Source organism: Mustelus asterias, chromosome 13 (assembly GCF_964213995.1).
Source record: "Mustelus asterias chromosome 13, sMusAst1.hap1.1, whole genome shotgun sequence".
In the NCBI taxonomy this organism is placed as follows: Eukaryota; Metazoa; Chordata; class Chondrichthyes; order Carcharhiniformes; family Triakidae; genus Mustelus; species Mustelus asterias.
Window position 1 is genome coordinate 73549498 of NC_135813.1, and position 15381 is coordinate 73564878.

General features: G+C 40.8%; 1 protein-coding gene across 2 annotated transcripts in view; it reads left to right on the top strand.

Annotated features, from left to right (window-relative positions):
* rbm19 (RNA binding motif protein 19) overlaps positions 1-15381 on the top strand; it is a 238010-nt gene that overhangs the window by 156566 nt on the left and 66063 nt on the right. For both annotated transcript variants that reach the window (XM_078227007.1, XM_078227006.1), the window contains exon 24: positions 13220-13312. In XM_078227007.1, the coding sequence (XP_078083133.1) occupies positions 13220-13290 (71 nt within the window). In that variant the 3' untranslated portion in view covers positions 13291-13312. The remainder of the gene's footprint in view (positions 1-13219; positions 13313-15381) is intronic.

A 15381-nucleotide genomic window follows, 5' to 3' on the forward strand; every position in this document is an offset into this window, starting at 1 on the left:
ACAATGCAGGGTCATAAAAAAAATCCCAGAAAGTACCTGAGGCTTCGAGTAAAAATAAACAAAAACCTATTTAAACATTGAAGCAGTAAGAAAAGGACTTCTGGCAGACGACTGGGCAACAATGAAAAACGAGCAAAGCTACTTAACTGCATTTAAAAATGATTTCAAAAAACAATTCTTAAAGGCACACAAACGTCCCAAGCTTCTAATTCAAGCTTAAGTTGTATTTCTGATTCAAGTTTTTGCTTTTCTCCATCCCTTTCCAATTCAAATGACTCCCTCTGAAATTGCATTTTATTATCTTAGGTGTGTTTTATCTAGTTCAGCCTCTTCCACTTCCAAATGCTGTGCTAAAATATCGACCATTTCTTTTGTTCGTATCTGCTATCAACGCCATCTGTTAATTCTCCTGTTACTTCTATTAACCTAACCTTGGTTAATTGTTGCAAATTATTCAGGGATAAGTCTTCTCCAGAAAAACCTTAGCAATTAACAACACCATTCTGATTCTGTCTAAGTAGAATAAAATTCACCATGAAATCTTGTTAGCTTAAACCTTAACCAAGCATACCTGTTTCAGTTGACAGATGCAGAAGCCAAAATCATCAGTTCTGTTATGATCCTACTAAGGGCCATCAATGATTTAAGAAGAAATCCGAACACCCAGCAATTAACTGATAAAAGAACTTTTTGTACATCAAAAATAATTAAACAAAGTAAGCACTATTAACATTATGGTTCATAAAGATTTATGCCATAAACTCAGTTTGACTTTCAGTCCTTTCTCCTCCCCCCGCCCCCCAAAAGAGTTCCCTTATCGTAAGAAACCTTTAAGGTTCATTCACTTTTCCTGGGCCCAGCTCAAAAGATATATCACCACTCTCCAAAATTCACTTTGATTTCTCTTCAGTGTTTCAACTATTCACCAGGATACATGATTTAATGGGGCTCCTTCCGTTAGCTTTAGGCTAAGCAATCGTCCTTTTTTTAAGCAGTTTCACGATTCTGGATTCTACAGCTCAGCACATGACACCTGTGCAATGGTTTGAAACATCAGAAATTATTCTTGGTGTACGTATATAGGGCATAATCAGCAGCCAAAACTGATTGATGCAGCTAACAGCCTGTCAGCTTTGGGTCTCATTTAGCTTATAGATCCTTGAAAGTGCAAAGGTAAAGCAAGACCTCAACCTAAAACAGAGTAAATGTTAAATCTTATTATTTATGATGTGGCCTGCAATTGGGAGCCAGTATTTAGCATAAGACAAAGTTGGTGAGGGGAGAAACGATTAAACTCAGATATAAGCTCAGAACAGTGAAGCTCACTAAGCTCCACCCTTCTTGGCAATCTGACACATCCAGCCTGTTCCCAGATAAAAATGCAAATTAACTACCTTTTAATTCCAATACTTTCTTTAAGTCTGGGAAATTACATTGATAACTTATCCTTAACTGGAAGAATTGCAAATATCATGTCTCCAGCTCTTTAGCTAAGTGAGCCCATCTGCCATTCATGATCTTGTCTTTCTGACTGTTAGACTTTTCAGTCAGTGTGATCTGACCTTTTAAGTGTAATAAACCCCAAGCTTGTTGAATATACTTCAGGGTTACCTTTAGCAGTTTCTGAACTGGATTTTCTACAGTTAAAACTTTAATGTCCAATAATCTAAAACAGCATTATGAACTAGATATTCACTATATTACTTATAGTGACTTATCTTGTATTTGAAAGAATATGTTTTCTGATTGATTCATTTGAAGTCAAAATGTGCAGGTGGATTATTGTCACATCACTGAAATCCAGTAGTTTCCAGATAGAATCAAAATACAGCCAGAAGCCTCAGTTTTTTCCTGTCACTTTGAAACTTAACATCTTTCTGCAATAACTTGCCTATGATGTAATACTTTCCCACTCTCAGGAATTATCTACCAAAGTTCTATGTGTCCTGTTACGTCTTTCTGTACATTCAAAATCCTCCCTTGAAACATGCCATTCGTTCTGCATCTTAACCTACTCATTTTCCTCCTCTTGCCCCATGTTGGAACTTAGTATTCCATTCCTTCTGGATTGTAAAGTACTGAGACACCTTCCAGCATGTGAATACAATTGTATAAATTCAAGTCACTGTCTTATCATCTTTGGTATATATAGTTCGATGGGACCCAAGTCCAGGATGCAATGCTAGCAATTTGAAATGCTTAGTTTTTGAAAGAAAACTTAATGTTGGTTGTGAGACTACATATTCCAATCCTATCAGAATTTTGTGGCTTAAACTAGGAACCAAGAGGTTTCTGTATTTTCCCTTTGATGTCTCAACATTCCTTTAAAATGTAATTTTTAATCAATTCTGACCCACTCGGAATATCTGTGTGACAAAGTATGTTGGAAAGGGAGGTGTTGAATTGAAAGGCCAGAGTTTTCCCACTCACTTACTGCAGCATTTTGTGGATTAGTTCGAGGAGCTTTATTGACCATAAGAGGATACAATATCAAGGTTTAACTTGGTTAAAAAGCAGGGCATTTTTATCATTGTGAAATCTGATGCGATGCATACAAAAACAATTTGAAAGCTATAAAGGCTATTCTTCACAAGCTTCAGTTTACCTGTGAATCTCCCATAGTACTACTTACAGCAAATCCTTATTTTTGAGGACATGAAACCCAGAACCCCAATATAAAATGCAAAAACATATTAATTTGTGTGTGAATGTCTGCCTGTATGTATATGGTATATCAGAGAATATACTGTGGGTGGCACAGTGGTTACCATTGCTGCCTCTCAGCTCCAGGGACCCAGGTTCAATTCCGGCCTTGGGTCACTGTCCATGGGGAGTTTGCACATTCTCCCTGTGTCTGCATGGGTTTCCTCTAGGTGCTGCCATAGTCCAAAGATGTGCAGGTTCGGTGAATTGGTCATGCTAAATTGCCCCTTGATGTCAGGAGGATTAGCAGGGTAAATACGTGGGGTTACAGCGATAGGGTCTGTGTGGGATTGTTGTTGGTGCAGGCTTGATGGGCCAAGTGGCCTCTTTCTGCGCTATAGGGATTCTATGAATGCTGTATATATTTTCAAAACTCTCATTTACACTGACCAAATCAACTAAATTGCATTAATGTAAATTTCTTAAATTCCATGGTTGTGCGTATTTCGAGAAAAACTGGAAATCAGTGGTCTTCAGTACTGTGAAATGATTATTTAATTCTGTAGAAAATATAATTCCTTAAAGCTAGGCAAGTTGAGAGTGCTTGGATGGTTACAGTGGAAAATAGCATTGAGAGTTAGGGATAGAAGTCTTGCAATGGGAGAGTTTAAAAGTTATTTCATGGGATGTGGGTGTTGATGGCAACACCAGCATTTGTTGCCCATCCCTATTTGCCCTTGAATTGAATGGCTTGCCAGGCCATTGCAGAGGGCAGTTAAGAGTAAACCATATTGCTGTGGATCTGGAGGCACATGTAGGTTGGACCAGATAAGGATGGTAGATTTCCTTCTCTAAAGGACATTAGTTAATTTGATGGGTTTTTGCGACATTTGATGATGACTTCATCTTCATGATCACTATTACTGAGATTAAGTTCATATTTCAGATCTTGTGAACTGAATTCAAATTCCACCAGCTGCTGTGGTGAGATTTGATCCATCTCCCCAGAGCATTAGGCTAGGCCTCTGAATTGCTGATATTGATATTTTGCCACCACCTGCCCATAGTGTTGGGGAGGCTTGTAGCATGTAAGCACAGTAGTATGGGGATAGCAAGATCTGGTGCAAGTATGTGGGGAGTCCTGGAATATAATAGAACTGAAAGGCAGTGCTCTGGATGTGAAGGCACAGCAAGGATGATGTCAGTCTATGGTAACACTGAGAAGTTGTTCCTAGTTGGCTTGGAATAATGGGAGGGAGTTTTCAAAGTTACTGACTAAAGGTGCTTTGGCTATAGATGCTCAGCATGAAGGTGCAGTTGAACAGAAAGTGTAGCTGCTCAGGGCCTAAGATCCAGTAATAATGTGAATGTCAATAAGAGCAACTAGTGAATGGGAAGGAAGAAAGATTCGGGCATTCAAGATGATGCGTGGATAGATTTTCTTCATTTTCCCAGAAATGTGGAAAGAAAATCTCCACAGTGACTTTGGGGAAATGAAATTATTTACACCTGAGGCTTGAATTTTTGAAAACTAAACTGATTTACCATGTTAGCGATAGATTTAAGTGTCAGCCGTGGCTCAGTTGCTAGCACAGAGTCATGTTCAAGTCCAACCCCACAAATTGAGCGCAAAAATCAAATCTGACACTCCAGTGTAACACTGAGGGGATCCTGCCCTATTGGTAGTGCAGTCTTTCAGATGTTGAGCAGAAGTCCCATCTGTCCTCTCAGAGGACGGCACGGTAGCACAGTGGTTAGCACTGCTGCTTCACAGCTCCAGCGACCCGGGTTCGATTCCCGGCTCGGGTCACTGTCTGTGCGGAGTTTGCACATTCTCCTCGTGTCTGCGTGGGTTTCCTCCAGGTGCTCTGGTTTCCTCCCACAGTCCAAAGATGTGCGGGTTAGGTTGATTGGCTATGCTAAAATTGCCCTTAGTGTCCTGAGATGCGTAGGTTAGAGGGATATGGGGGTAGTGCCTGGGTGGGATTGTGGTCAGTGCAGACTCGATGGGCCGAATGGCCTCTTTCTGTGCTGTAGGGTTTCTATGATTCTAAGTGGACATAAAAGATCCCATAGCATTATTTCCAAGAAGAGCAGGGGAGTTATTCCTTGTATCCTGGGCAATAATTCTCCCTAAATTGAGGAAAAAGAAACAGATTAGCCAGTCATTATTACATTGTTGTTTGAGAGAGCTTGCTGTATGCAAATTGACTACCACCTTTCCTGTATTGCAACGGTAATCACACTTCAAAAGTACTTCATTGGCTGCTAAAGCACTTTGAGACATCTGGTGGTTGTAAAAGATGCTACATATTAATGTATGTGTATTTGTATGCAAGCCTTTTATGTTAATTTTAATTGGCAGTTTCCATAATGAGTATGGACATAGTTACTTGTAGGGAAAATGGTATGGGCAGATAATAAGATTTTTCATATATTGTTAGTTAACCCCCCAGTGACATTGCACAGAGATGATGGCAAGTGCAATTTTGATCTCAAGTGGTCTTGGAGGTTGTAATTGGGGGAGATGTAGAGGACGGGAGAGGGGTTAGGAAAAACAGCAGGAGTAAAGGAAAGGGAGGTGGGTGGGAACTGGAGAGTGTAGGAGGAGGAAGGGGCGTGGAAGTTGAGGTGAAGACAATAATTATGGTCCATCTAGATTACTTAGTGAAGCGGGTGGGTCGTAATTCTGATGTGTGCTCAGTAATTGGCTGCTTAGTTGGATGGTCTCCACAATTTCCTGTTTATTTAAGATTGCCAGGGTTTCAAGGTTGTCCTGGAGTCTCCAAGAATGGGTATGATTGGTGACCAGTGGCAGGATTGAGAGGACTAGATGGTTAGAGGCAGGAGGTCATGCAATAACTCAGGGATGACATCCAACCAGAGCAAACACTGAAGTGGGAAGTCGGGAATTGATTGAGTCTTTGATTGTGATGATTAGAATGGTCAGTCCTTAAATGTCTTTTCAGTGAGCTTTGGGTCCCATTATTCAACAGTTTGCTTAACTGTTTGCTTGTTGGAAGGTTTGCATTGACCCACCTCTCCACCCAATGAGAGGAATGCATAGTCCAGTAGCTCACATTGATGAAGGGTTCATAGAATCCCTACAGTACAGAAAGAGGCCATTCGGCTCATCGAGTCTGCACCGACCACAATCCCACCCAGGCCCTACCCCCATATCCCTACACATCCTACCCACTAATCCTACACATCTCAGGACATTAAGGGGCAATTTTAGCATGGCCAATCAACCTAACCCGCACATCTTTGGACTGTGGGAGGAAACCGGAGCACCCAGAGGAAACCCACGTAGACACGAGGAGAATGTACAAACTCCACACAGACAGTGACCCAAGCCGGAAATCGAACCCAGGTCCCTGGAGCTGAGAAGTAGCAGTGCTAACCACTGTGCTACCGTGCCGCCCTTCAGGTCTTCAGTCTTTGTCTGAAAATTTAGATTTAATATTTAGATGAACCTGTTTAAAGAAACATTGTATTCCTGAAACTCGAGTTTGATATTCACTATGAAGAAATGGTGTCCAATTTCTAAGGTAGAGATCACCTGTCAAAAATCTATTTTCTTCCTAAATTCTTAATTAAATGCTCAACCTGTGGAAAAATGCATGCAATTTCTTTGAATTCGGGACTGTAACTTTTTATGATTCTGTACATACAGATGACAACTGATTGCCTTGGCAACCCTATGATCCCTGACTGTCAATTTACCCGAAATAAATTTGACACTTTGACAAGCCTAGTATGTGTAAAGGCATAAAATTCACCAACTTAAAATTGATAAAATGGATACAGTCGCATTGCAAGTTAATTTGTATTGTCAACTTGGCTATCATATTTTACTCGTGCTTTGTGAGTAGCTTGAAGCTACAAATTAAAAAGAAAAAGTGTGATAACGCTGAATTATATGGTGGAATATTTCATTGGACCACAACCAGCACATGAGGTTAGGCAACACTTTTGTTACAGTTTCAATATTAATTTGTTCAAAATGTCATGTAATTTATGTCTTATTTCAAAACATATTTTAATTGTTATATCTAGTTTTAAAGCTGAATTTATGATGTCTAGAGACATCAGAGAATTGCTAAAAGCACTGGTCTATCTTTAAAAAATTGTTGCCCATACTCCATTCCCTTTGTTCTTCTCAACGTTTTTGGCAACTCTTGTTCTCTGGTCCAAAATTTCACCACGTTTACCTATTTTAAAATAGTTTCTGTTATGAAATGTTATTATTATGCATCTTCTGATTTAAATCCATTGCTGATGTCATCATTCAGCACTGTTGACATCATGAGTTGTTGCTATTTCTACCTGTGAATATTCTCAGATTAACTGATTTTTTTCTGTTACTATTATTTCGTTGTTTAACTCTCTGCTCCTGATATTGAGTTCATATTTTATTTTAATAGAACATAGAAAAAATACAACACAAACAGGCCCTTCGGCCCACAAGTTGCGCCGGTCATGTCCCTACCTACCTAAGCTTATATATAGGCCTACCTATAACCCTCGATCCTATTAAGTCTCATGTACTCATCCAGAAGTCTCTTAAAAGACCCCATCGAGTTTGCCTCCACCACCACTGACAGCAGCCGATTCCACTCACCCACCACCCTCTGAGTGAAAAACTTACCCCTGACATCTCCTCTGTACCTACTCCCCAGCACCTTAAACCTGTGTCCTCTCGTAGCAGCCATTTCAGCCCTGGGACAAAGCCTCCGAGAATCCACCTGATCTATACCTCTCAACATCTTGTACACCTCTATCAGGTCACCTCTCATCCTTCGTCTCTCCAAGGAGAAAAGACCGAGTTCCCTCAACCTATCCTCATAAGGCATACCAACCAATCCAGGCAACATCCTTGTAAATCTTCTCTGCACCCTTTCAATCATTTCCACATCCCTCCTGTAATGAGGTGACCAGAACTGAGCACAGTACTCCAAGTGGGCTCTGACGAGGGTCTTATAAAGCTGCATCATTATCTCCCGACTCCTAAACTCAGTCCCTCGATTGATGAAGGCCAGCACACCATACGCCTTCTTAACTACCTCCTCTACCTGCGAGGCCGATTTAAGAGTCCTATGGACCCGGGCCCCAAGGTCCTTCTGATCCTCTACACTGCTGAGACTCTTACCCTTGATATTATACTCCTTCATCCCATTTGACCTGCCAAAATGGACCACTACACATTTATCCGGGTTGAAGTCCATCTGCCACTTCTCCGCCCAGTCTTACATCCTATCTATGTCACGCTGCAGCTTCTGACATCCCTCCAACCTATCCACAACACCACCAACCTTCATGTCATCGGCAAACTTACCAACCCATCCCTCCACTTCCTCATCCAGGTCATTTATGAAAATGACAAACAGCAAGGGTCCCAGAACAGATCCCTGGGGCACTCCACTGGTGACCGACCTCCATTCAGAAAAAGACCCATCCACAACCACTCTCTGCCTTCTGTAGGCAAGCCAGTTCTGAATCCACAAGGCAACAGCCCCTTGGGTCCCATGCCCTCTCACTTTCTCGAGAAGTCATGCATGGGGGACCTTACCGAACGCCTTGCTGAAGTCCATGTAAACCACATCTACCGCGTTTCCTTCGTCAATGTGTTTAGTCACATTTTCAAAGAACTCCACCAGGCTCGTAAGGCACGATTTGCCTTTGACAAAGCCATGCTGACTACTTTTGAGCATACTAAACTTCTCTAAATGTTCATAAATCCTGTCCCTCAGGAACTTCTCCATCAACTTACCAACCACTGAGGTTAGACTCACCGGTCGGTAATTTCCTGGGCTATCCCTATTCCCTTTCTTGAATATAGGAACCACATCCGCAATCCTCCGGAACCTCTCCCGTCTCCATCGACGACGCAAAGATCATCGCTAGAGGCTCTGCAATCTCTTCCCTCGTCTCCCACAGCAACCTGGGGTACATCCCATCCGGTCCCGGCGACTTATCTATCTTGATGCTATTCAAAATTTCCAACACATCCTCTTTCTTAATGTCCACATACTCAATCTTTTCAGTCCGCCTCAATCCTGTAGTACAACCACCCAGGTCTTTTTCCACCGTGAATACCGAGGTAAAATATTCATTAAGCACCTCTGCTATTTCTTCCGGTTCTGTACAGACTTTCTCACCTTCACCTTTTATAGGTCCTATTCCTTTACATCTCATCCTTTTATTCTTCACATATTTATAGAACGCCTTAGGGTTCTCCTTAATCTTACCTGCCAAGGCCTTCTTGTGACCCCTTCTGGCTCTCCTAATTTCTTTCTTAAGTCCCTTCCTACAAGCCGTAGATCCCTATCATCGCCTAGCTCTCTGAACCTTTTGTACGCTTTCCTTTTCTTTTTGACTAGGTTCAGCGCAGCTTTCGTGCACCACGGTTCCCGTAACCTACCAACACCTCCCTGTCTCATCGGAACGTTGTCATGCAGAACTCCAGACAAACATTCCTTGAAAATCTGCCACCTTACTTCGGTACTTTTCCTCGAGAATGCCTCCTTCCAATTTACGCCTCTAATCTCCTGCCTGATGGCTTCATATTTCCCCTTACTCCAGATAAACACATTCCTAGCTTGCCTGATCCTATCTCTTTCCAATGCTAGCGTAAAGGAGATAGAGTTATGATCACTATCCCCAAGATGCTCCCCCACTGAGAGATCCGACACCTGTCCAGGCTCATTTGCCAGTACCAGATCAAGTACAGCCTCTCCTCTTGTAGGCTTATCCACATGCTGTGTCAGGAAACCCTCCTAAACACACCTAACAAACTCCTCCTCATCCAAACCCCTTACCCTAGGGATATTCCAATCGATGTTTGGGAAATTAAAGTCTCCCATCACGACAACCCTGTTATTACTACATCTCTCCAGAATCTGTTTCCCTATCTGCTCCTCAACATCCCTGTTACTATTGGGCGGCCTGTAGAAAACACCCAGCAAAGCTATCGACCCCTTCCCGCTCCGAACTTCCACCCACAGAGACTCCGTAGACAATCTCTCCACGGCTTCCACCTTCTCTACAGCTGTGACACTATCCCAGATCAGCAGCGCCACTCCCCAACCCCCCCCCCCCCCTTCTTTTGCCTCCCTCTCTGTCCTTTCTGAAACCTGGCACCTGAAGTATCCAGTCCTGTCCCTGTCCCCAAGTCTCCGTAATGGCCACCACATCACACTTCCAAGCATCGATCCACACTCTAAGCTCATCCACTTTATTCACTACACTCCTGGCGTTAAAATAGACACATCTCAAACCTTTGGTCTGAGCTCTCCCCTTCTCCATCACCCGTCTATTCTCCCTCTTACACTGTCTACAATCCTTCTCTATTTGCGGGCTAACCTCCTCGCTCTCAGTCCCCTCATCATGATTCCCTCCCCCCAATCTTTCTAGTTTAAAGTCTCCCCAGTAGCCTTAGCCAGCCTTCCTGCCAGGATATTGGTCCCCCTGGGATTCAAGTAATGAATAATCTTCATTATTTTTGTATATTGAAGAGGATTAACTTTCACAACATGTTTCATCTCCCTTTTTGTGGTCAAGTTACCATGTCTTCCTAGATCTTGGAATCCCTGGGTGGCATCCTGAACTTAAACATTTAGTTGTTTTCAAAGTTAGTTGCTGCATGCTTGCAACTTTGAGAAGATTTTATTTGTTGCTTCAAAAACATCAAACTCTTCATTAGAATTTTGCTAAAGATTACATGTGACTCTTATCTTCAGCCTTTGGGATTTTAAAAAAATGCTGTCTATCTTTAGCCATTCAAACACCAATTTGTCACCTCACTAATTTAAGAATACTTCTCAGTTTTACTTAGTTTAAGCATGGACAAAAGAGCTGAATGCCAGAGGTTAAGTGAGACCCTGCTGCCATCAGACTTTTGAATGGACATACCTTACATTAAGTTAATCTTTCTCTACGCCCTAACTATGACTGTAATGCTACATTCTGTACCTTCTCCTTCTCCCCTGTGTACTCTATGAATGGTAGGTTTTGTCTATATAGCACGCAAGAAACCATACTTTTCACTGTATATCAATACATGTGACAATAATAAATCAAATCAAATCAGTTACTGCCCTTGACATCAGGGCAGCATTTGATCAAATATTGCATCAAGGAGCTCCAGCAAAACTGGAGTTAATGGGAATGGGGGGAACCCTCTGCTGGTTGGAGTCATACCTGACACAAAGAAAGATGATTGTGGTGATTGGCGATCAATTATATCAGCTGTAGGACATCACAGCAGGAATTCCTCAGGGTAGTATCCTAGGTCCAACTTTCTTTAGCTGCTTCATCAATGACTTTCCTTCCATCATAAGGTCAGAAGTGAGGATGTTCGCTGATGATTGCATAATGTTCAGTATCATTTGCAACTTCTAAGATACTGAAGCAGTCCATGTCCAAATGCAATAGGATCTGAACAATATCCAGGCTTGGGCTGACAAGTGGCAAGTAACATTTGTGGCAAACAAGTACCAGGCAATGACCATCTCCAACAAGTGAGGATCTAACCATCTCTCCTGGACATTCAATGACATTGCCATCATTGAATCCTCCACTATCAACATCCTGGGGGTTACCATTGGCCAGAAACTGAGCTGGACTAGGGATATAAATACTGTAGCTGAAAAGCAGGTCAAAGACTAGGAATGCACGGCGGGTAACTGACCTCTTGACCAACCCGTCCCACCCCCTCTCCCCCCAAGCCCGTCTACCATCTACAATACACAAGTCAGGAGTGTAATGGAATATTCTCCACTTGCCTGGAGTGCAGTTTCAACACTACTCAAGAAGCTTGACATCATCCAGGACAAAGCAGCTTGCTTGATTGCTACCCCTTTCGCAGACATTCAATCCCTCCACCCCCGAAAACTTTGGCAGCTCTGTATACCATCTACAAGACGCGCTGCAGGAACTCGCCAAGGCTTTTTAGGCAGCATCGCCCAAGCCTATGACCACCACCATCCAAAAGCACAAGAACAGCAGATACCTGGGAACACCAACACCTGGAGGTTTCCTTCCAAGTCACTCAACATCCTGACTTGGAAATATATCGCTGCTCCTTCACTGTTGCTGGGTCAAAATCCTACAACTCCCTCCCTAACAGCACTGTGGGTGTACCTACACCTCAGGGACTGCAATGGTTCAAGAAGGCAGCTCATCACCACCTTTTCAAAGAGAATTAACGATGGGCAATAAATGCTTGTCTAGCCAGCAATGCCCACATCCCATTAAAAGAGAACCAGTTTCCTTTTCTTGAGAATCTTAGTTCCTGTAGAAAATAGATAAAATATAAAAGTGTATGCCTATAAAAGCAAACCTTTAAGCTTGGTAAAAATGAATTCATAGTTCCTAATTAATTTTTTTTCAAAACTCCGTGCTACTGTACCATTTTCTGACATGAGCTTCGTTTATCAAAACAGCATACTAGGAATTGCTTTTGTGTTCTGCAGATGTGCATATAATCAGTGATTGTTCGAAAGTAGCAGTGCGGATTGGGTTAACAGCCAGAAAAATTGCTGAAGCCTTTTGCAGTATTCCTCACAGCTTCCCGTGTGTCAAATGGAGTGATGAAAAAAGCATGAACTGAAATTCTAACTGATTTTTCAACAGTTGAGTCTGTGCTATCCATACATTAGTGCTATGGACAGACTTGTCTCATTAAATAAAAGGCTGGTGATCAAAATATTATTAGAAATAAATTGCAGACTTTTGAGTAAGGTTTGTGCAGTAGATTTTCAAAGTTCAATAATATCTTACATTATATCAATTTGTTCTTATCAAGTTTGGCACGTCCTTTAATTCAGACAAGATATTCCATTTATTTGCAATTGTTTGAGCAGATGATGAGTGTTGTTAACTCACCTGCTTCCGTTAGTCATCTGGTTTAGGCCAAATAAATGAAAAATAGTTATCAGTAATATTATCTATTTACTAATTAGAAATTAATTAGCTAGTAAATGGAGTGGTCATTCTAAGTCGTCAGAATTTTTAAAATAAAGCTCATTCACAATGTTGGTGCAGATGACACAGATTGCACACAATTTGTTACAAAACAATTGTTATTTTGTATTTTAAGAATAGGAACACCCTAACCATTTACTATCTTTTATAAGAATTTCATAGAAATGACCCTCAAACTGAAGCTCTTCTTAAACTTTTAAAATGGCAAACCTAGTCATATGTATTTCATTTTCATTCCTTTCCTTCACCTTAAAATCTAAATATATCGCTGTGCCCTAGCATTAATGGCGATTGGTTTAATCAGTTGTTCATCTGCAAGAGCATGCCAGCCTATTGTTGGTGTTAATGATGTAAATGATAGACAGTTCATGCTTTGCTGCTTACTGTTCTATTTCTAGGCATCCTACTATTACTACTCCCCAAATCCAATTTCCCAACCTATTGTATGAATGGCCTATTTATTACTGCCGAGCAAATGAGACTCGAGAAGTGGGAAAAAATCAAATCTAATTATTGCATATTGATTGTCTTCAAATTCATATCTTCTATTAAATTCTCTTTATTCTTTCTCTATGTTCATCCACAATAGATTCTCCAAAAAAGAAGAAACGGTCAGAGATCTTGGATGAAATTATGGATGATATGGAAAAAGAAGACTAGATCGCTGTTTATCTATTTGATTGTAAGTACTTTTTTCTGCATTTTCATTCCCTATTGCTATATTGCAAACACAATTTAGAGGATTTTATTTTAACGGCATTTCCCCCATGTGTGTACAGAGCATATCCCATGGAGCTGAAAGAAAAGATTAACCCTTTGAAGCTAAAATTGTGCTTTTTTTTTTACGATATTGTGTGTATCAGATTTTATTGACAAATGGAAAATAAATTGTGGTTATTTTAATGGAGGAGGTGCAGAATTTGGCCAAGGGAAGGTAATTAATTTACAACTGAGGAAGAAACTAAAATTGTCCTTTTAACAGTTTTTAGAATATGCTTGTCATTGAAATTAGACAAAACATTGTCCTGGGACCTGATTGAACAGGGCAACAACTAATTAAGTTGATGTATTGTGAAGTTAATAGTGCAAGGACTGAAGGTAGTGTAAATTATAGTGAGTAAATTGAGCATTAAACTGGGTACGGAAAATGGAGAAAGAAGAGGTGGATCGAGAGAGACAAAAACCTGCAAAAGAAAAGGTTAAAATGTTTTAAATTTTGATTTGAAATTTAGAAGATCTCCAATGTCAATTAAAAGCTGTAGGGATAAGACGCCACAATTGTATCAGCCAATTTTCAATACCAAAGAGTTTTTTGGCTGTGATTAACAATTGAAATGAAATGAAAGTCGCCAAAGTCAGAGGACAATGAGCTGCTGCCCCACTTTCTGAGAGAGGGATCTGACTGGTGGTGATTTAACCTGAGGGCTACCACATCTCAGGCCAGGGCAAGGTTGAGAAGGCTGAATAACCTCAGCCGATACGGGAATTGATCCCATGCTTTTGGCGTTGTCTGCATCACAAGCCAGCCAACTGAGTTACCTGATGCCCATATTGTTGAAAGGATACTTTGATTGGGTTAAGCAAAACTTACCTTTATGTGGTGAGTTTAGTTTGTATATTTTGCGTAAATATGACAGCTTTGCAAAATGGTGAGCCAGACACTATAAGAGCACTTTGTGAAGCTAGCGACGAAGTGACACACCTTGGACAACAATTTCTTTCTTCTTGTTTAATCGTGCATCTATTGCTCCAACGTTGCTGTACTATTTGCAGGAAGAAATAGCTAGTGCTATTAGATTCACCATTATTTTGACATGAAAATCTGGATAATTATAGAATCCCTACAGCGCAGAAGGAGGCCTTTCGGCCAATCAAGTCTGCACCGACCACAAATCCATCCAGGCCCTATCCTCTTAATCCCTATTTACCCTTGCCAGTCCCCCTGACACTAAGGGGCAATTTAGCATGGCCAATTAACCTAACCCACATATCTTTGGACTGTGGGAGGAAACCGGAGCACCCGGAGAAAACCTACGCAGACACTAGGAGGAACATGCAATGATAAACCTTTAGGTATCTTGCACTTTTGAAAAACAGAGGTCAAATTGAGTTTCAAGAAAAACGTTTGATTGCTTAAAGGAAATTGAAAGAATGAATGAGAATAACTATATTCAAGAAATAAAATCTTTGTAATGTAGATGACCCAGGCAAGTATATGGTAGAATTTCAGTGTTGAATGTAATAGTGTTGCCTGCAACATTACTTATTGTGGACTGAACAAAAGTTTACACATATCCAATCTAATAAAAAATTGGCTTTATTTTATTACTGTCAAGTGCATTTCGTTATTTTTGAAATGTTAGAGAATTACCTTTCTAGAAAATACATTTGCTGAAAACAGCATTAAATGCATATCGAGTTAAGCACTGTATGATAAAACATAGTTGTGAATCTCCATCTACCACCTATTTTGTACATATTTCTTGCTTTTTTTTATCATATTTTTCCAAAGACAAACTCTGGAGTCCGTTTGAAATCTACAGGTGCAGGTAATTTAAAGGTGTCTGGCATTGTGTTCAACACCAGTGACCTGGCAAGATTACCGTTGAGATATTTGTTTCATGCTTCTTCAATTTTAGGCTTCATGTATTTTTAAGCATTTGAATGTGACTGCCAGTGTACAGTAATGTAATGATTTTTCATCGGTTTTCAGCTGGATTTACCTCTGGAAAACATATGTTTGAGTTTTTT